Raw genomic sequence first — 23,801 nt, forward strand, 5'->3', positions numbered from 1 at the left:
ATCAATCAATGCCAATGTTTATGCTAGCTCAACATATTTTTCCACTTGGTTGTTGCAATCTTCTTTATGTGGGGTGCAATAATGATACTCTCTTCACTAGATATGGTTACTTATCCTTGGAGCATAGATATTCCTTCACTCTTTAGTTTCATTTCATTGCACTTGGCTCTTTTCTTTGTACTCTTATTGCCAATTTCCAGTCCATTGTTGACATTTGGTCCATGGATACTAACTCTCCTCTTTCTTCCTTTTAACCTTGTGATGGAATTAATGAAGATGGGATAGCATCCTCATATTTGATCATTTCTGAAAGCAGACAAGAGGGAAGAGATGTAAAGAAACCAAGAGCACACAAAAAAAAGTAATGGAGACTTGAGCACACAAAAAAAGATAGGGTTGAAATCTTCTTCTTCTTTCTTCTTCTTCCACACAAAAGAGCTAAGTCTACAACATGATAAAATATAAATATGAAAGTAACACAACATATGTACACATGGTCATTTAGTGCAAACCTTCTAAGAAAAGAAGAGGTGGCACAATGAATGTGCCATAACCAAGGATGTGGATTACGTGGGTGTAGTCCAACTAGAGAATCACTGGTGTATCCTCATGTTGATCACCTAACATGCTAATGAATAATATCTTGCCATATCACCAAGGCAAGTAGTGGATAGAGCTCAACATCTTAACACTCCCCCTCAAGCTCAACATGAGTTTATGAACTCCAAGCATAGTCCTAAACCATTGAAGCTTCTTAGCTCCCAAGGCCTTGGTGAAAATATCACAGCTTGATCTTCTATACTAACATAAACCAAGTCAATATCACTTACCAAAACTCGCTCCCAAATGAAATGGTAATGGACCTCTATGTGTTTGATCCATGTGTGATACACTAGGTTCCTAACCAATTGAATGCAACCAAGATTTGTGAGAAATCATAGTTGCAGCATTGGAATGTGTGCACAAGAGGAATGAGAGAGCTGAAAGTACAAGAATAACATCTTGTTTACTAAGTTTCTTACAAGCACAACTTGGGTACACTCTCCCACTCTTTTGATAGTGACCCATAGACTTTTTATATAGTCTTTGCCAAGCTAGGGTTAGGGTTTTCCCTACCCCTAAGATTGTTCACACCCATCTGCCCTTATGCACCCTTTCTTACAGTGGGTTCCTATGCCTATCTTCTAACACCCGCCCAAATTCCAGGGTGGCATTGGATTACAAGGCATGTAAGATGTCCCCCCCATTTAAACAACCGGGATGCCTTTATAAACCGGGCTACAAGAATGTTTTTACATAGATGGTTTAAAGATTCAAACAAGTTGATCTTCAAATGAATTGGAGGCATAATTGGCCACCAGTTCTTTGGGTACATCAGGAGTGTTGGGGCATTTACTAGTGATATGTCATGTCTTCTTACATTTGTTACATTTCATTTTCTTGGGATACTTCTTCTAACAGTTGTTTACAAGATGTCCTTTTTTCTTACAGAAAGAACATCTAGTGAGAGCTGTATGTACCAATACTTGATCATGGGAAGTTGAAGATGTCTGATTGTTGCTGCTTTCTTTGTGGTTCCTCTTTTCTTTATCCAAACATGATTGGATGGTACTTGCCAATGTAGGATCTAGAATGTTGGTAAGACTGTTCACAAGAGTAGGAAACATCTATTTTACAGCTTTTAGGAGAATAGCTATAGCATCTTCTTCATGTATTGGAGCTTGTATTGAGGCAAGTTGTGCCATAAGTCCCTTCATGTGAGAGATGAATTTTCCCAAGTATTCTCCTGATCAATATTCCAAGCTAAAGAATTCAATTTTAAGGAAGATTTTAGTATTTTTACCAGTGGCTCCATAGAGCTTTTCAAGCTCATCCCATTTTTCTTTAGCAATATTTAGTTGATCAACATGATGAATCAATGACTCATCTAAGTGTAACATAATGATTGTCTGGGCATGTTGGTCATCCTCTATATCAACTAGATTTGCAGAGTTAACAGTTCTAGTGCCTTGAATGAGAGGCCAGTACCCTCTCTCCATCATTTTATACTTGATAAGGACCTACCATTGGTGGAAATATTTGCCATCAAATTTTCTAATTTGAGGATGGACATCAGCATATGTTGTGGCCATTGGGAAGGTATTACCACTTGTTAGAACAAGGGCAATGTCTAGTCCCTTACAAGTTTGCCACTAAATGCGGAAGCAATTCAAAGTTGTAATGAGGAGAAGGGTTGAAAATCATACATATGTGATATTTCAAAATATGACTTTGGTGGTCCTTTCTTAGGGGCAAGCTTCTTTCGAGGTTTAATTGTCTTTTTAGGCTTCAATGAGTTGAACTTAGACTGGACTTCGGGCTCCTCTTTGTGGTATGATTTAGTTGATGACCCTTGTGTAGGACAAGGATGGTCTATGATTTCAATGCTTGTTGCTGATGATTGTGAGAAGAGTACTATGACACTCATCCCTCTAATTTCATTGACCAATATACTAAAGAAAAAAGCGCTCAAGATATGCAATACACTTCTAGTGTATGATGGTCTATGTGTTTATAGTTGTACACATAGCCTTACAACTTGATGCAGGGTACTTAGTTGTTTTATTTTCTTGATGAAAAACATTTAGATTATATAATTATTATTAGCAATGATGATTAGGCAATGTGCCTTAGTGCTTACAAGCACTCATCTGTAGCTCATGTTGCTAGAGATGATAAATGTCGGTCTTCATGATGACCTTCGAGTAGAGAAACCACTAAAACGAAGTTCCCAGGTTCATAAATCACTCTGGAAGAGCTAACTCAGTGATTAAAATCATTGTTGATGACTAAACATTGAAAATTTTTGAAAATGGATGAAGCTTGAAGCTCCTAGCTATGGCTGCCAGAGACCCACAATTAGGGTTTTGACCATTGCAGGCTGTAGGAGATGAATCAGTACAAACCCTCTTAGGTGAGTATAGTCCTCTATAGGGGCTACAATATCCCTAAGGTATCCGCCATTATTATGCCCTGTACGAGACGAACTTCAGCTCGAATCAGGTCGCTTGCAAAACTTGCGCTAGATCTGTGATTTCTGCAATTTCGTCCACCATGTCAACTAATCTCAGCCTTTGTTGTGCCAGGTTGAGTCGCCCTGAGTTGTTGAAGAGTTCCTCAGAAGGAACCATGAGCTGAAACCTCTTCCTTCATTCTCCTCGAGTCCTCCATCAAAGGTGGGTCTGGTTTGGCTATGGAGGCAAAGGTAAAAGATGAAGATGATGGACAATCTTGTGCACTTAGTGAGGCTAAGGATATAGGAAGTTGAAGGGATTAGAGGAGGCTCTGGTAGCATGTGAGAAATCAGAGTTGCAGCATTGGAATGTGTGCACAAGAGGAAGGAGAGAGATAAAAGTACAAGAACAACATCTTGTTTACTATGTTGCTTACAAGTACAACTTGGGTACACTCTCCCACTTTTGATAGTGACCCATAGGCTATTTATATAGCCTCTGCCAAGCTAGGGTTAGGGTTTTCCCTGCCCCTAAGGCTGTTCACACCCATTTGCTCTTATGCACCCTTGCTTCAGTGGGTTCCTATGCCTATCTTCTAACAAGATTGTCACAATACATGATAGTCTTCTTGTGCGTCTCTACTGGACAAGGCAACTATCAGTTATTTCTTACTACTCCAAGTAATAGTAGCACTGCCAAAGGAAAACATAAAACCGCAGGTAGAAAACCATTGGTAGACCTATTTGAAATACTACTAGCCCAATCTGGATATCTGTTTAACCATGCAAGTCCAAATTTATGTTGTACCATAGAATAAGGTATAATCTAATGTGGACTTGACATAATGTAATGTATGCTATACTACATCCAAATGTGGCTTCAATGGAAGCTATGTAAACTAACTCTCCAAACCAACTATGTAGTTTATGTTTGGCCTAGTGATTGTCAAATAGATAAGGATATACACAATCTTGTGATACATAGTAACATCCTCAATCAAGTCATCCTCATGTGCATTAAGCTTAGCATTAAGATCCAAAAATATAGAACTATGCTTACAATCAACCATACCATACATCTTTATTATATCCAATGCATACTATCTCTTTGACAACCATATATCCTCTTGAATTTTGAATATCTCTATGCTAAGAAAATAACACAGTTCTCCCAAATCCTTTGTCTCAAGTCTAGTTTTGAGGAGACCCTTCACATTGTCAATTTTTGTCTCACTATCACCCACAATGATCAAATGATAGACATATATAGTAATGACCACAATACTTGCATCACTCTCACATACATAGAGTGAGTGACTAGCCTATGCTTTGTAAAATCCAATGCTAACAAGGTGTTCTACAATCCTGTCATGCCATGCCTTGGATGCTTGCTTCAACCCATACAAGGCCTTATGAAGCTTACATATATAATATCGATGACTTTCATCCACATAACTAAGTGGCTACTCCACATAAACTTCCTCTTGAAACTCCCCTAAAAGAAGGCATTCTTAACATCCATGTATGTTCTAACTTTTTGATGCAGCCATTGCTATGACAGCCCTTACAGTGGCTATTTTAGCTAGTGGGCAAAAGTTTTCTCATAATCAATACCATGAGTCTGCATATATCCTTTGGTAACCATTCTTGCCTTATAGCACTCAATAGATCCATTTGACTTATGCTTAACCTTGTAAACCCATTTGCAACCAATAACTTTCTTGCCTTCAAGTAAAGGCAGAAACTTCCATGTGTCATTATCCTTAAGTGTAGCCATCTTTTTATCCATAGCATGATCCCAATATTCATTACCCATTGCATCCTCAAAAGAAGTGGGTTACACATCCTATACAACCTTAGCCATGTATGCATAGTGATGAGTTGCATAGCTATCATATGGTAATCACTACACTAGATTTCTGACTCTACTTGACCTGCGTGGGCTTGGATCACTACCAAGTGCTTTAGCATCCTCTTGTGCCTTTCACACACTAGGTGTTTTATGGAATCCCAAACTCCTCATCCAAGCTCTGTTTGGAGCCATCTAAATCAACACCAACGTGAGAGAAACCGGATGATACATCTGTCATAATAGGTAAGTCCCTAACTTTCTCTTTACCTTTTCCTAACATTTGTGATGTACTTGGTGGAGTTACATATGACCTCAATCTACCACTCTAAGCTTTATCAAAAGAACCATGACTAGGAGACTCTTGTGGTGGTCCACTCAATGTTTATGACTCTTGACCTATTTTCTACATATTTGCACTCTCATTCTCATCAATCCTAAGTGCATTTTGAATAATACTATACCAACTACTCATTTCATCAAAAACAACATCCTTGCTAACTCTCAGCTTACATGTAATAGGGTTATAACATCTATATCCCTTCTGCTCAAGAGAATATCCCACAAATACATATTTTTTTGCTTTGGGATCCAAATCTTGTGAAACTCATTAAGAATATGTATATAAGCGATATATCCCACTTTTAGATGGGACAGATTTGGCTTTCTGCATTTAAACTTCTCTTTTAGTGTCATATTATGTACAACTACAATGGGTGTCATGTTCATAATATATACAGTAGTAGCAATTGCTTTAGCCCAATAGTAATAAGACAAGTTTGTTTCTAACATCAATGCAGAGCCACTTTTGCAATATGCATGTTTTTCTACTTAGCAACTCCATTTTGTTGCAAAGTATATCTACATGTATATTACTTTGTATTCCATTTTTTTGCAAAAACTCAAAAAACTCATTGGAGAGATATGCTCCCCCTCCATCGGAGCTTAGGTATTCAATATGCAACCTTGTCTCTTCAACCAAGCATTAAATCTTTTAAAGTGAGTGATCAACTTGCTTTTCTCACACATATACTAAACCTATACTTTGCGAGTATGATCATCAATGAAGGAAATATAATATTAGAATGTATCAATTCAAGTGGCTTCTTTCATACATGCTTTTTAAGTGGAAATGCATACCTTGCTTGCTTTCCAAATTAACATATTTCACATACTTTATGCATCCCATTAAAGCTACAATGAGAGAATTCGCATGTGTACATAGAAAAAGGAGATGTCTATTAGTCCTTGTAAGATTTCTTTAGCATTATGAGAAATTTAGATTCAAAAATGGGCCTTTTAGGATGGTTGGCACACTCTGTCTCCTTAAAAATGGGGCCACTCTAAAATTTTTGCAAACAAACTCCATTGAGGATTGATGTCACATCAAGGGGTCACATCAATTTGGAATCTTTTGAACAATGAGGAATTTTAGTGCCTTCTATAAATCAATAGAAAGAACTCAATGAGTGCATTCTAATTATCCAAGGTCTGAAAATTTTTGAGTTTGTTAGAAAAAATTTCATCATGGCCCCATTCTTTAGGAGAAATAGCAAGTCAAACTCCCTAAAAGGACCATTTTAAAGTCCAAATTTTTCTTAATGTGAGGTGTTTATTAGGTAGGTGGATGAGAAGTTGATGGAGATGTCTGTCCTTTTTTAAAGCATGAGATTACTTATGTCTACATGGGTGATTTCTACTAGTGGGTGATTCTATCATTCTAAGCATTTATATGTGTAAAGATTTCTTTTTGCAACACTCTTTGATTAGTCAATTTCCTTTGGAGTATCCTTTGACTATTTATTATTAGTGATAGGAGATGTTTGATACTGTATATTTTTAGTCATCTAATAGAAAATGATCTATTTATAATAATGATTCTCACACTAAATTTATTTGTTATTATAGTTGGTTGATGTGTAGAGACAAGTGACAATATGTTTAGGATGTTGGGCTGAGTATTAGCCAATTCTAGATTATTTACTTATATTTATTGATGTCATCTAAATTTTTCATCTATTCATGGTGCATTGATGGATATATTCAATTTTATAGTTTTGGCTATATTATTGATTGATATTTATTGTAAGATAAAGTTCTATTAGAATTGGATAACTATTTAAATTTAGAGTAGGATTGTTCATCTTATAAAAAGGATCAAGAATCTCAACATAATGCAGCACACAAAAAGCTTACTTTATTTTTGTAGAATAATGACTATCTTTGGGTAAAAGATCAATCAAATCACTAAATATATGTATGAGAAGAGCCATTTCATTGCAAGGGGGGAGGTTGTGCCGAATTTTCTATCATGATCTATCTTACTTTTTTCATGCTTTATTTGTTTCTTTTTAAATCTCCTTTATGGAGCTTTAATCTATGGTGGAGTGATTTTGACAATATGAATGAGAAGAGCACTCAAGAGGTTATTGCATATATGTTTACATCTCATCAAGAAGTGCTCTCTATGCCATATTAAAGATGAATCCTAGCTCCTAGCCACCACCTAAGCTAAGAGGGTATCTCGCCACCATGAATAACTTAGGTCTTTGTAAGATCATTACATGTTGGAACTCTTGTTTCAAAAATAAGTATGAAACTAATCCACTCATTTTTTAGGAACTACTAAATAGCTCAACTTGGAAATAGACAAGACTCCATCAATTGCTATTTGACTAAGTAATGATAAAGATGCATCAATTGAATATAAGAGTGTACACAACTATGGAGATGAGTCCACTATAATACTAATAGTCAAATGATAGATCAAATCTCCATTGACCTTCAAATCTTCCAAGGCTAGAAGCTTACTCATATATGCTCCTATCCTCTAAATAAAATTGGGTATGGAATGTCTTGAGCACTTAGAAGTTTTGGATCTTAAATAATCTAAATTCTAGACCACAAACCTTGTTCCAAATCCTAAAGTGTTACAAGTTAAAGTAGATGAAGATCTACCTTTTGAGGCTCCATGTACATCAAAAGATTTCAATTCAGAGTCAGAAGATAATACAAATGCAAACCCTAAGGTTCTACAACCTACACTAACAAGGCAATCCAAGTCTAATCATCCTCTCTACTTAAGAAGAAGGCAGTTCAACAACACTTAGAAGTGTCTCAGAGCTCATAACAAGTGACTGATGTGATACCTAATGCTCAAGAAGGCTAAACTCTTATGATTCAAATTCTATAGGCTTCTACTCAAAGGATACCAAAACATTCACTCTTGGGAGGATCACTCATAAATTTGTAAGCATATCATGTGGGTTCAACAAAATGGATTTTTAAATATTATTTTTACACTTTTTATGCACATAAGAGTGAAAGGGTTATTTACATATTCAATAGACAAGGAGTGTGAATTATTTTAGGAAAATTTCAAAAATAATGACATTTATAAATAGGCCTTGAATGCACATGATAGAGAGGCTTTAAATGTAGTGAAATCCCCAAGAATTTAGTGGATTTTCAAATAGTAAAAGAACAAGAAGAAGATAGAAAAGAGATATTGCAAAAAAACCAAGAGAAATAAAGAGTTGAGCTAACTCTAGTCTTTGACTTTGATTTCTACCAAGAGCCCATATTCAAAAAAGCTTTACTATTAATGATAGTACATACACTCATCAAAGCAGGGAAAATCATAGCAAAGAAATGGTTGGACCAACAAGGCAGATATGCTCTTAATGAAAATTACAAACTCAAAGATAATAACAATAGAAGATAATAATGAGACATAAATTGCATGGAAACTATAACCAAATTGGTGATGTGCTCTCCTCAATGTAGATGAACATGCTTGGTTTGGGTTTTGCTATTCACCACCACAAGAACAAGCTAATATACTTTATTGTATGTTCTCTTGGTAGTATGGTAGAAACTATATTAAGCAAGCTCATGGGTAGTATAATTTTCCCCAGCTACCCAATGTGAATGTGGCAACACCAAAAAAGATTTACTTATTCTAGGTGAGGGACTTGAATCCATCCTTCAACTGTCTCATCAAGAAATTTAGTAACTTCTTGGGGCCCCTCATTCATCACTACCTACAACTACCTTGGACTTTTGGTTAAGTTGTTGTAGCAATCACCCACTCTATATATGAATAGAGTACCAACTTTTTCTAATGTTAATGCTAGGATTGATTGTGTTACCATGGCACACCTCCATCTTTGTACATTACTTCTTTCATCCTACTGTACAATGCTACTTGAAGATATGGTTGATAGTTGCATTGCTTGTTGTTCACATCATTTCTATCCAAAATATTCCATCGAGTTATGCCAATTAGTAAGCTCAGTGAGAGAATTTTTTCATCCATCATGCAACCTACATCATGATCACCATGTAATTTTTTATAATAAAAAAGATAGATAGCAAATGCTCCACCCTAGATAGGCACATGTATATTTACCACACCCAGAGATTCTTATGTTAAGTATGTCGAGTGGCCATGATTGGCTAGCTCAGCTCTTCTTTCCCACTTCATTGTCTCATGGCACATCAAGGATAGGGTATCAAGGGTGTGCTTGGACAACTTGTCACACTACATGATGCATTGAACTTCTAACTTGACACTGTTTAGATCCTCAAGTGTGGAAATTTACTTTGGACTTACTTGGAATTCAATCCATCTCGCAATTGCATTTTTATGAGTCCTTTACACTACACTATAAGGTAGACAAATCCTAAGCTAAGCCCAACTCATTGTAGATACAACCAAAAACTCATCCTAAAGACCCATTGATATTGGTGGCGTATACTCCCTTCCATCCTTCATTCCTACTTCAATAGTTCTACATGACAACATCATCTTCTACCAACTCTTTCATCCTCCATACCACCAATTATCATTCTCTAGCGTGCTAGCAGTAATAGTTTCTTCATCAAACAAAAAAAATTGTTCATCATCATAATTTGTCAGCCCAACTTTCAATATCTTTGGTGTAAGTTCTAGTTTGCTACCTTTGATATGAGTGCCATAGGACTGGTACTTATCTAGGATAGGGATAATGTTAATTGCAATCTTGGAAGAGAAATTTCAAAGAAAGCCAAAGAACAAGTATGAGAGTTTATTTTTGAAAGATGTATTATTTTTTGGAGCTTCGTTTTGGGTATGTAATTTTATTCATGGACTTCATTGTTATTTTTGCACTATTTTGTGAAGCCTAGGCTCACACCATGCACATTGTAATGTTTCCCATAGATGTATTTGTCAGCCTGTAATGGATGTAAGGGTTGCAATCATCCGTTTTATATTTTAGTCTCAAATACACCCAAATGACCTTATTTAGATGTATGCATCAAGAGGAGGACTAGCCATGAGCCCACAATGTGGATAGGGCACCCACAAATTAGTGGAAACTATAAATGCAAGGTAGATATCCTAATTCCTTGAGAACCCAATCGTTAATGCTAATTTTTGTGTATATAAGGCTTAAAAGTGAAAGGAGGAAGCTATTCATGTGTATGCAAACTTGGAGCTACCACTCATGTTGCTTCTATTCTTCCATTTTTTGCAACCATTGCTTGATAATGAAGGTGCGGGAGAGTGAGAGTGCATGCATGAGTGAGATATAGTGAAGCTCTTCCCCATCTCTTGCTTTTCTTCTCCTTATCCCTTCTTGATAAGAGGTTGAGTTTGAGGTTGTGTAAGGAAGATCCCAAATGACCTTATTTAGATGTATGCATCAAGAGGAGGACTAGCCATGAGCCCACAATGTGGGTAGGGCACCCAAAAATTGGTGGAAACTATAAATGCAAGGTAGAAATCTTAATTCCTCGATAACCCAATCCTTAATGCTAATTTTTTTGTATATAAGGCTTAAAAGTCCAAGGAGCAAGCTATTCATGTGTATGCAAACTTGGAGCTACCACTCATGTTGCTTCTATTCTTCCATTTTTTGCAACCATTGCTTGATAATGAAGGTGTGGGAGAGTGAGAGTGCATGCATGAGTGACATATAGTGAAGCTCTTCTCCATCTCTTGCTTTTCTTCTCCTCATCCCATCTTGATAAGAGGTTGAGTTTGAGGTTGTGTAAGGAAGAATTTGTGAGAGAGTAAGGGATCCATGTAGTTGAAGCTTTCTAGTTCTTTTTCTCCTCCTTCATTTAATATGTATTCTTCACTTAATGGTGGTTTGTTGCATGCGGATGCAAAGGAGTTTAGGCATTTTCATTTAGAGTGTATCACTTGGATTGCAAAACCATATTCAAGCCTTCAAGCTTTCAACTACAATGCAAAAAAGGCAATTTGGTGAGTTCACTACAACTCAAAGCTAATCATGTGTTATTTTCTGTCTTGGGTAGGAAAAAAGGGCACATGGTTGGTTTAGAGTGGAGCATAAGATGACTATGTGAGGGATAGTCCCGGGGAGGTTAGTCATAAATATATGTATGTAGCATGTGGGTTCAACATAAGGGATTTTTTAAATAGCATTTTTACACCTTTTTTTTACATACAGAAGGGTCCCATATAAAGGGGTTACTTATAGATTGAATAGAAAATGGTTATGTTTTATTAAGGGAAAATTCACAAATATGGATAAATAGGCCTTGAATGCACGTGATATAGAGGGTATACATATAGTGAATTACTAAGGGGGATTGTTGGCCAAGGAGGTTGAAGCTCCCAAAATAATAGGTGTTTTACCAAATGTCCTAATTGTCATGTCTTTAGCCAAACAAATGTATTTGATTATTTAAAAAGAAAGCATCCCATAAGCAATGCTCAATGTGACATACGAAACACAAAACAACTTACGTTGGTTGGCAATCCATAAGTATTATCAGCATGGATTATATGGCAACATCAAATTGGCATCACAATAAGTATTGCATATAAGATGAACTTGGCAATGCCCAATGGCATCACTTTAGCCATGTGTTTCTAAAACAACCCCCTCCCCATTGCGGCAAAAATCTTGTGGTGATATGAGTTATGGGTTTCAAGGCACTTCGAGGGCACTTCTCTCTTTTCTAAAAGGGATATCTACATGGGATGGAAGGCGGAAGCAAGGCTCCTCAAGCTAGAAAGACTGTTATTTTCTAATAGAGAAGGAACTAAACTTATATATGTTCTTTTTTCTTTCTTCAACATGTAAGATCTTAAAGAATGTGGCTCATGAATATTTTTAATGCTTTATTCTTATCCAATTAATTTACCAACTCTTAGACTACAATTCTTGTGGTTTCATTCTGTTAACATGGGAGGGCCCCTAGAATAAGTTGTTGAAGTCCAATAACACTACCATAAAATTCTAGAGTGCTCAAATTTTCAAGTAAATAATCATCACACATTAATAACTCTCAACTCTTACACCTTTAGCCTCCTACATATTCTCATGTTTAATATGCTTTTATCTTAACATAGTGTTAATCTTCTCTTATATTTTGAAGTTGTTACATTTAAATTTCTTCAAAGAGTTCGATGGATAAGTTGCCTTTTCTAAAACTTGTTTCAATATTCTAATTGGGATTTCTATTACTTAGTTTTTATTAGGCATAATAGGTATATTATAGAATCCCAAAGCATTGCCTCATCTCTTTTAGGGGTGGTCTTATTTAAGAAGGTTAAAATTTAGTGCTATTTCATGTGGTTAAGATTCATGATTCCATGTTATGAAGTAAATGACAGAAGAGGTTTTAGTTTGGATCGTGGCTTTTGGAACATTTCTCAAATTTCAATAGCTGTTAGTTAAATATTTGGAACTAGAGAATTGGAATATTTAGAGTTCTTACTTGTAAGAGTGTACATAACTAAAGAACCCAAGTTATGTTTGATCATGGTTATAATTATTTGTAATACAAACATCAGTTGATGTCTATTTTGGTAACTTGATACACTTGTGAATCTCATACTCTTACATAAAGGAAGACAAATGCAAAGACTTTTGAAAGGTTAACTTAAATGAGGGAGATCTCCTAAGGCTTAAGAAAAGCCTATGTATGTAAAATGGATGCTATATCATTTATGTTAGTAGTATTATAAGTAGTTACACATTAGACAAGTAGATTCTCTCCATGATAAAAAATGTTGCTATGACAGCATATATCAATCAATGGCATGTTACAAAATTTGTAGGCATAGAAGGAAAGGGCTATGCCTGAAGATGAACCCAACATGACTGTGAAGATTTGTTGTTGAACTAACTTATACTTTTCATGTAGATTCAAAAACTTATAAAAATTGCCAAAGACTCAAACCTAAGGCTTCTCCCAAGTATTAGGTTCAAATCATGAACCCATTAGTATTTCATGGTGGAGAAGTGTATATTTTACAAGGAGTACATACCATTTCGATCCTTACACGTAGAATGTTACGCAAGTACCCAATGCATAACCACCCTAAGTGCATTGCCCATTCCTTAAAGAATCAATATTGAAGCAATGAGCACACACATTTGGATGTTGCATTGAACGTAGGATTAAACACTATGACATCATGTCATGCAAAGTGTTGCCACACTAGAGTATCTCTTGTTCTAAATTGAACAGGATGTTGTATGACAATGTGGTATATGATCTTCTCAGTAGGATGAGATGAATGTCAAAGGTTTTCAAAGCCAAGGATGGTGGGCTTAGAAGGCAATGCCAAAGTTTCTGATTGACCAAACAACATGGGACACACTTGAGACATGGTTGGTCGAATATGTGGCAAGGTTTGTATGCACAAAAGGGCCACATGCACCACACGAATCACTTCATCTGCATCCTCTCGCGTCAAATTGCCAACCTTATGATCCAATAGTTCGCCTTGTTGCCTCTTCTCAAATAACATCCATGCCTATGTTTGATTCAAAAGCAATAGGGTGGTCACATCATAAATCCAAACAAACCAGTTGAATAGATAACACAACTTAATTTGTACATAGAAGATTTCCTTTACCCATTCCAACAAATCTTCCTTCTCGAACGCCAATCTTTGATCTACAATTCTCCTCCCACTTACAATCTCCAATGCAACTACACCGAAGCTATAAACATCGGCCTTCTCCGTCAGTTGCCCACCAAGGGCATACTCAGGTGCCACATAGCCCCTTCCCATAAGAAACTTATGTTAGGCTTGTCTAAACAGAAGAATAAAATCTTAGAATTCAAAACAAGACAAAAGCATGTAATTGCTTACCGGGTTCCGGCGACCTTAGTAATGACATGTGTGACATCAATGGAAAAAAATCTCGCCAAGCCAAAATCACCAATTTTGGGATTAAAATCGTTGTCTAGAAGGATGTTGCTGGCCTTGATGTCTCTATGGACGATCTTAAAGTGGCAATCTTCATGGAGGTAAGATAGTCCCCGAGCTACACCCATGATAATGTTGAACCGAGTTTTCCAGTCAAGTGTGTGTGAGTCATCTGAGTCTGCGTCAGCGTGAGTGTGCTTGCACTTCAGTTAGCCTTATCAAACTTTTTGATCGACTGCTTGTTATCATTCCACGTACTGAGACTAATTGATTAAACCGTTTATTACCGTTCATTATTATTCCATGTGTTGGGACTCGGGAGATAAAGTGATGCGAAAAGAACTTACCAAATAAGAACAAATCTAAGCTCCGATTGGGGCAATACTCGTAGACAAGGAGGCGTCGTGAACCTTCGATGCAGCATCCCAGCAATTGGATGAGATTTCGATGTTGGACCATGTTGATGACGTCAACCTCTCGAAGGAACTCTGACACACCCTGCTGGCTGTCGGAAGCGAGCAGCTTGATGGCGGCCTCTTGACCGGAAGTGAGGCGTCCCTGGGCAGGTACAGGCTTGGCAGATGAGGGGCTATACACAGACGGAGAGAGAGAGATAGAGAGACAGAAGGGCGGGGGGGGGAGGGGCAGAGAGAGAAAGAGAGACCTTGTAAACAGGACCGAATCCTCCCTCCCCTAGCTTGTTCTTGGGATCGAAGTCGTTCGTTGCCTGTTGCAGCTCCTCTATAGTAAATTGTTTTGCTCCGAATTGTTCTAAATGGTACAGCAGACTCGCGCCGGACTTGTCTGCACAACGTATTCGATAAAAGAACACACATCAATACAACAACTTACAGCGGCGAGAAGCCAGAGGTCTGCAGGAGCAACTTCATACCCTGAGCCGCACGCTGCCTATTTCGTTTTCGGCGTTGGCGTCTTCGGCGAAGAAAGAGGGCAGCAGCCACAGCAGCAGACAGGGCGAGGGCTGCCGCCACGGCACTTCCGGCGGCGACGCGAATGGAGCTGGATGTATTGTCCGTCGGTGGCGGGGGAGAGGGGGGCAAGGCGATGGCGGTAGATGAGGCGTTGAAGAGGACGGGGGTGTTGGAGTAGAGGTAGTAGCAGCTGTAGAAGTAGACCTGGCCGGCGAGGGAGTTATTGCAGACGTTGGAGAAATTGGATACCTGAGCGAGGCATTCTTGGCACTGGGACTCGAAGAGGTAGCCCACGCACTGCGCGATGGCGTAGGCGGCGTTGTCGCCGCTGCCTTGTCTGGCTTCCCAGAACCGGTTCGACTGGGCGGGGGCGACCTGGGCGGTGGCGTTAAGGGCGGCGCCCAGGTTGGCTTCGTAGAGGGTCCCGGCACTGGTCATCTGCCCTTGACTGCAGTTCCGAGTCGCGTAAGTGTAGTCGGCGTTCGCCAGGAAGTTGTTGTTCTCGTAGCGCAGATAGCAGCCCTGCAGGAGGACGCGCATCCCTCTGCTGTTCGGGCAGTAAGTGGCCTTCGACTGCGTTATCGCCGACACGCACTCCTGGCACTGCGCCAGAGAGACGTCCCCCCTGCACTGGTACATCGCATACACGACGCCGTCGGAAGAATCGGAAGACGTCGAATTGAAGAGAAACCTCGAGGACTCGTTCCGCAGCGTCTCCATGGCTTGGTCGAGACTCGTCCCGAACGTGCTGCTGCTGTTGTATAAGTTCGGGTTGCAGTTGGAATAGCCAAAAGCAGTGATGGCCGGCTGCGCTCTGACAGTCAATTGCGTCGAAGAGGAGTACAGAACAAGCATGATCACCATGAATATCCAAAGCCAGCCCTGGTGCCCCGCCATAGCCAAGACCGCCCCGCCACGTTCTCTTTGTTCGACACTACCGTCCACGGGGGTGTATCTTCCCGCCATAGCGAAGAAAGCCTGGACAGGTTCTTTTAGCGTCGACACAAAGGGATCAAAACTTTAGTGAGACCAATTTCCTTGCAATGCTCATGTTGCTCAGGGGCTTGAGTCAAGATGTAGCAACAGGAAAGGCAATATATACCATCGGTGGAAACGACTAACTTTGCCAGTGCCTTTTCTACCACGGGTAGTCAAACCTTTTACGACCGGAGAGCTAATCTCATTGAACCAGTCTCATGGACAAACCATAATTCAAAGAATCTCTAATCTCTATCTCTAGTCTTTAATATTTAATCTATTATATATGTTTAGATGTGCTTTGAGACCTCCAACCACAAGGCTCCAATTAGCCTATGTAAAACAAGGAGCTTGAATACACTCACATACACACACATACCTTTTTTTATTTTGAACATACACTAACACACACACACAACCCCATTCTCTACCTCTTTTAATTGTACAGTTGAAATATTTGCAATCACACCTACTTTAGTCCCTCCGTGAGGAGTGGTGAGGACCCAGGACCAGAATCCCATATGCACAGAAGGAGAAAGTACCACCACTCAAATCGTATAAACCATTGTACTTGCACTCTTTTTCCAATGGAATGATAGTACTCTTTTCTGTCCAGTAAAGTGTCATGTCACTGTTAATACACAAGATTGTGTTTATGAGTCCAAGTCTCAATCTTGGAACCTAATTCACTTGTGTAACAATTTGTACAAGTCAGGATCAATGTCTTCATGAGTTCCTTTTTCCTCTTTCAACCTCCGTAGCTTCCGTATCTACCATGCTGTAGAGACCTCTTTCTGGCGTGGCAGAATTTCTTGGTGTGTCTGGTCCTTTTGTAGAAGTCACAGAAGAGTTGATCCTTCTTGCCTTTGTACTTGTTGCCATCTTTGTCCAAGTTCATTTTTTATGCCTCATTTTGAGGTGCTTTGCATCCCACATTCATGCTTGTTTTATGATTTTGTTCACAAATCATTTATAGTGAATCTTGGTTATGCTTCAAGTTAGTACATGGAGGAATTACAATGAGCCATGGTATTTTCACATGATATTTGATGGTGGTAGCCATAATGTAAGAAAAGACTTGCACATCAAATATAATATGGAGGGTCAATTGAGGTGGGGTGGTTTGTAGGAATCCATGCACTTTATGACTTTTCCAAATTTTCAAAAGTTGGAGACTTTTGTGGGTTGAAAACATGCAAATGTGTGGATAACATGCAAAAGCATTTACTTTATGTTTTCTATGTATCTAACGTCCCTTCTATGTATAAGATAACTCCTCTAGTGATATCCTTCAATGAGGTAAACACTTGTGATTGGACGACCTAGTTTTTGAAGTTAAACCGTGAGCACTAAAGTATTTCATACAAATGGAATCTCTCTAATCTATTTGAAATAATTGTTAAGGGCTAGTTTTGAAGCTCATTTATTTACAGCTGGAGATTGGGACTTGAAAGTTAGAGGTAGCTAATAATAGCTAGAGGTCATGCACAAATGCATGGCTATTTTCAAAATGTATAGGAGGTGAATTCTACACATGTCACACACAAAGACGAGGCAAAACAACGAAGTGTTACCAAAATGAGTCAAGAAATTCCAAGGCTCGCCTTTGAAATTGAGGGTCGAGGCAGTTTAACACGTTCGGTCGAGTTTGAAATGTCATGTACCTTCAGGCTTGCTTTTCGAAGGAGCCGTGGAAGAAGGTCTAGATGTTCTCCTTCTCACGACTCCCCGGCACTCCGCATGCTAAACACGTTGATGAGGTCGTGGTCATATGCCTTTCGCTTCAGCAGGTCCCCTACTGTCAACCACACTCCCCACAGGTATCATTCGTTCCATGTCCCTCCATGTTTGCGCCAAGCACGCCGCTACAAACTCGGAGAAGAGGGTAACTACTACGTCAGCACAGTTGGTGAGCTCTTCGCCGTCTGTCGACGCCTGCAACTTCTTCCGCTTGGAGAGGGAGCTCTGCTGGTGGATTGTTCTCTCCAATCTGACGAAGCTTCGCCTGCTAATCGATGAGGAGGGAGCGAAGAGCCAGAGCTCCCTCTCACGCACGCTCACGAAGCGCCTGTGCACGTGCGCCAACGTAGGAGAAGAACTTAAGAAAGTCGCCCATAGTGTTGACGGTGAGAGGGAATGTGCTCGATGAGGCACGTGCATGACATCAGTCATCATGGCAGCCTCCATGCTGACGCCGAAGCACATTGTGACTGTGCAGGTAACTCTCATCAGAACCTTTGCCTTCACCTCATCTTGCCCATGAGGAGGTTTAATAAGCCTCATCCCTAGCAAGTGGTAAGCCCTAGGGTAGAGAGGCTAATAACTTTACACCCCCCCCAAATAGTGTCGTTCCACCCCTCAAAAGAGTTTTTACATTGCTAATGAACAGATGTGATTGCTGCTGATTTTCCTGCAAAGTGTGACCTTACTAGTCCCTCTTTGTAAGCCTTTTTTTTACCAATGCAATGTCTGCAATTGTTGTGCGTTTCCTTGCAACATTTTTTTGAGGATCTTCCTTCATCAATGGAGCAAGAAGAGCGCCATGGATGCATTGTAATTCTGCTTTAGGTTTTAGCAAGGTGACAAGTGTCTTTTTTGTTGACACTCTTCTAGCTCCACTACCCTATTATAATTTATAGGTGGCCTTAAGACTCAACAAAGATAGAGACTTGCACCCACCCTATAGCATAGTGAGTTGGATGGGAAAGGCGTTTCACAAGTCATACGCTAGGATCCTAGACACTATAAATCTACATGTGCTCCATAAGTTGATATGTGTGCTCAAATATGTTACAGCAATGTTAAGAGTTATCAACAACTTGAGTTCAAGAGCTTGAGCTCTTTATACAACAGGCTCAATCTTAAGATTGAGCCTGATGCTGCATTACCGGTTAACTACAAGGTTCAATTTTAAGATTGAGCTTCCTTATACCTACTGAAATTAAATGAAGATGGAAAAACTCAACCCATGCCTAGAAAGCTTTTGATCACCAATCACCTCACTTAAAGACAATCTACTAAGATGGTCAACACATTTCTCTCTCTTTTAAAGAGGCTCAATTTTAGGATTGAGCATGATGCCACACTACTAGCTAAGCATGAGGCTCAATTTTAAAATTGAGCCTTATGCCACAATGCTAGTTAAGCATGAGACTTGATTTTTAGATCGAGTCTCCTTCCAAGATACTATAATATAATGAGGATGAAATAATTAAACCCATCATTATAAGTTTTTGAATTAACCACCTACTAAGAATGTTGAACTATTTTCTGAAATTGGGTGAAATTTAAGGAATGTAGCTCTTGCCACACTACTAGCTAAGCACGAGGCTCAATTTTAAGATTGAATGTCGTGCCACACTACTAGTTAAGAATGAGACTTGAGTTTTAGATTGACTCTCCTTCCACGCTACTAAAATGTAATGAGCATAGAGGAAGTAAATCCATTGTTATAATATGTTCAACCCAACTACCTACTAAAACTATTAACTATTTTATGGAATTTGGTGAAATTAGGGATGTAGCTCATGCCACACTACTAGCTATGCACGAGGCTCAATTTTAAGATTGAGCCTCATGCCACACTACTAGTTAAGTACGAGACTCAAGTTTTAGATAGAGTCTGCTTCCAAGGTACTAAAATGTAACGAGGATGGAAAATTTAAATCCATTCTTATAAGATTTTCCACAAACCACAACTAAAAACTTAAACCACAACTAAAAACTTAAACTATTTATTGAAATTTGGTGAAATTCAAGGGATGCAATTCTCTATAAATGAGGCTCAATGAGAAATTTTGCTCTCTTTATAAGAGGCACAATTTAAAATTGACTCTTATGTCATGATACTTGTAAAGCATTGAGCCCTATGCCACAATTGATAAGCATGAATCACGCTTTAATATTGAGTAGCCTTAGAGGCCATAAAATGTAACAAGTATGGAAGAACTCTTTCCAAGCCTTGTCAATATTCCACCCATGAGCTATGTAGCTAAAGAAACTAAGTTATCTTTTAAGATTTTTCTCTCACTAAAAGAGGATCAATTCTATGGAACCGCATGCCATACTATTGACATCTTTTTAGGATTAACATGAGGTCAATAGCTTTTCCTCCTTGTAATGTATTCTTGCTCCGCAAACATGAAACTAAAACTTGAGAAATAATTTCAAGGAATCACATTGCCTATAAGTTTGTCAAAGTTACATGCATAAATTCCAAAGTACAAATTCGCTCCTCTACTTATTTATGATCCACAAACTCTACGAGACATTTGATTTCACAATTGTAAGGAATAAATCTCTTTATAAGGCAATAATTGTGAGGTTTAGACTTAAGTTTCATCCTTATGAAGAAGTGCTAGAATAAATAAAATCGTTGATCTTAGTGCTCTATACTGAATTTTGATGCATAACTTGGCAAACATTTATTATAGTACTCTTAAAATTTCAAGAATGAACCTTAACATGTCTAAAGTGGAAAGCTTAAAGTACCATAATATCAACAACGTAAGTAATTCTATGCAAAACATGAAATAAGGCACAATGTCCATAAAACAAACCCACATCATAATATTCTTTCCTTCTAGATAACATGAAGACTAGTTGACCCTATGTATTTTTGCATGGAAATACTGCAAGGCACTATAATTTTGCTATCACTTTTTCAAGGTTGTTTCAAATTGGCAATTGAATGACTACCAATTTTCCTAAAAGTAGAGGGAGAAGAGAATAAGAGATAGATCAGGGTTATAGTTTGATGGCATCTGATTAGTACTAGTCATTACCAATGGAGTATCATATAGTTTGGACAATAGAACACAAAAACTCTATGAGAAAATATATTTGGATGATTTATTTGATTCAAATGGTGTTGACCTTGCTATACTGTAGTTGGCATCTTAGGATTTACTGTACTATGATTTCCTAGCATTGATGCTATCATACACGACTTAAATATGGCTATCATTCAAGCATTGATAGTGTCATGAATCAAGAGAAGTGGGATATTATGGAGCAATATTAATCATTTGCTACTATCTTGAAATAAAAGAGGGATATATTAGCCTAATTGAGAGGGTTGATCTTGATCAACTGTAGGGTAAAATAAGAGAATATGGCTCTTGTTTAGCCCATATTCTCTTATTTTACCCTACACTTAATCAACATCAACCCTCTTGATTAGCCCAATATATGATCCAATATAAACAATAGCAATATTGAGATGCCAATTGAGTATATCATAAAAAAAGGCATACAAAAATGGATAGAGATAAAGGTCATGGCTCAATGCTGTAAAATAACATGATACAATGATGTGACATTCTTGTAACGCTACACGCAGACATAATGTGAAAAACCTTGGAGTGCATCATCATCCATGTTTCTTATTGATCTAGAGAGTCAATGCCATATTGATCATTAGTGTTAGTGTCCATACTATGGATGGTTCAAATAGATAATTTTAGCCTATTTTTGATAATTTGGATATTATTTCCTGTAAATATCTTAAAAAGGTATAGAAAACTTGTAGAATAGAGTGATATGCAGAAAGCAAGTGGCTTTACAACCTATTTGGGAGATCTCATGAAAAAAGAGGGGCTTCTAAATTTGCACATTGTACAATCATAGTTTTCAGGCAAACAACTCTCCGAACGGAAAGAAGAAGAAGGCGCAATCTCGGATAACTCTAACCAAGTGTCTTGGAGCTAATCTTCCTTTCCGAGCTAACAAAACCATCAGATTTGTCATCTCAGCAGTAGAGAAGAAGCTAGTGTTTGGTGTGTATTTTTTGTCTAATAGGAAGCTCCAAGAGATCTAATGCTTGGAGATTGCTTTCGAGTAGTCCCAGATAAGGATTTTTTTTAAATCTTCTTAGGTTCTATCAATATATAGTGCTTTGAATCATTGAGCTTTGTCTTTATCTTGGGTACCTCATGCCTATTCTTTTTATTCTCTTATATCTCCTATTCTCTACTTCCTTCTCTCTATGATTCCTAGTGGATATGACCTTTTGACTAAAACCCCTCCGACATTGGTGAACTCGATGCAAAAGGTCATTGGAAGGAAAGACAAGATGAGAGAACCTTCAAGCACAATTTCTAGTGATGTTCTGCAGCAATTAGTGCAAAATATGAATATGCTTATGCAAGTACAACAACAACAACAGGTGATGTAAGCTTCTACTTAAACAAAAAAAATGTAATGAATCCTCTGTAAGCAATAGAGCATGAGATGAAATTGTTTAATGGCAGGAATGTATATGCATATTTGCATATCCATGCTTAAAAGATGGAGTTCTTTGGGGTGGCTCAACTTGCATGGAGCCAATAGTTTGTACGGATCACTATGTAGCATGAATTGAAAGCCCGAGTTACTGAATTGTACATGCATGATGCTGAGTAGGTAGCTTTCAAGAAGACACTCAGGAAAGAATTTTACATTGAAGACACTAGTTTGATTACTCGTAAGACTTTCTAGGAGTGAGTTCTACAACCCAATAAGGGTCTAGTGGCTATATAGTTATTAAGAGAATTTGAAAGTTGGTTTGAGCAGGTATATCTTGCAGAATAGCAAGCTCTTGCAAGTCAAAAAATTGAATTGTTTGTACAAGTAGCAAATCCTAAGCTTCAAGAGAAGATTGATGATTTATTAGAGAATTAGACTACAGAGACATGGCTTAAAATAGAGTGGAGGCATATTAATGATGTTATTACTACACTGGTAAAAAAGCATAGAAGAAAAGAAAGATTTCATATATCTAGCATGCCTAATGTTACGAGTAAAACAATTTATGTATCTAGTAAGCCACGTGCTTCTATGGCTAACCCTATGGCTGCACCTGTTATTTTCACTGTTAGGAAAGATGTATTAGATGAATTGGTTAAAGGCATGCCAAATCTTCAGTTGAAGGTCACAAAATTGGATGAGAAAGGACAAGAGGAAAGGGGACAAGCAGTAGCCCCTAAATTGAGAAAAAGATGTATGTGGTATGATAGTTTACAACATGAAAGGAAGGATTGTGCTCCTTATCAGGAGGCCTTGGCATGACAACTCCTCTTTTGGAAAGATGGAAAGATTCATGTATAAGAAACACAATTGCCTCTTGCTTTGAATTTTGAAAAGGGAGGTATGTAAAAGTTGTTGAAAGACTTGGTAGTCTGAAATGCTTATGCGGCTGTACATGCTGCTACTTTTGGTCTACAATTGGATAGAATGCCTAGCCAAGTGATGGTTGGTATAAAGGTTGCAATATGGACACATGCTTTGTATGCAGCTAAAAAGAGGAAAGCCACTGATAGTGAAATGTCTCATGTAGGGCAAGACATTTGTGACATAAGTAGATGGGAATCACTTGTAAATGCATATTTAGCAAAAGTGCAAAACACTGATGTACTTGTCAAAGAGAAACAGAAGAGAGATGAAGATAATGCAGGGTCATCTAAGAGAGTAACAAGAAGAAGTGTGTATCAGCATAAAGCTACAAACAAGATAGCAGGAAAGAGGGCAAGTAGCTGGGATATAAGCTGCACTTTGATATTGAGTCACTCACCATGGATGCCTTGGAAGATCCTATAGTGGAAGTGTCAGCCATTGCATCTGTAGATTTTCTTAATGCATCTAAAGAGGTTCATGAAGCTCATGCTTTACTTGCTACAGGGACTCAGAGGGAGATTGGTGACTTGCTCGATGCACATGATTTGCGGGACATAGTTATCACTTTTGAGTAGAGAGTATAAGGGATGAAGACAAACTCAGTAAGTACATGTATGGTTTAGAACCTTCACTATCGGGAGGGATGATATTAAGGCCAAAGCCTCACTAACCTCTTCAAGGCTATTGAGCTTGTAGAGAGGTATACAAAGAAGTATA

General features: G+C 38.3%; 1 protein-coding gene across 1 annotated transcript; it reads right to left on the minus strand.

The window, feature by feature from the left end:
* Positions 1-12,884: 12,884 nt before the first annotated feature.
* Positions 12,885-16,459, minus strand: LOC148021114 (cysteine-rich receptor-like protein kinase 19). Its single transcript, XM_087698961.1, has 6 exons — positions 14,915-16,459; positions 14,687-14,826; positions 14,370-14,580; positions 13,966-14,200; positions 13,726-13,876; positions 12,885-13,623 (listed from the first exon to the last, which is right to left on the minus strand). The coding sequence occupies exons 1-6, from the start codon at positions 15,918-15,920 to the stop codon at positions 13,387-13,389; spliced, it is 1,980 nt and encodes a 659-aa protein (XP_087555087.1). The 5' UTR covers positions 15,921-16,459; the 3' UTR covers positions 12,885-13,386.
* Positions 16,460-23,801: the final 7,342 nt, after the last annotated feature.

The sequence above is a fragment of the Lygodium microphyllum genome, chromosome 18, assembly GCF_053477565.2.
Source record: "Lygodium microphyllum isolate KBCC chromosome 18, Lygodium_microphyllum_v1.1.10, whole genome shotgun sequence".
Classification (NCBI taxonomy): Eukaryota; Viridiplantae; Streptophyta; class Polypodiopsida; order Schizaeales; family Lygodiaceae; genus Lygodium; species Lygodium microphyllum.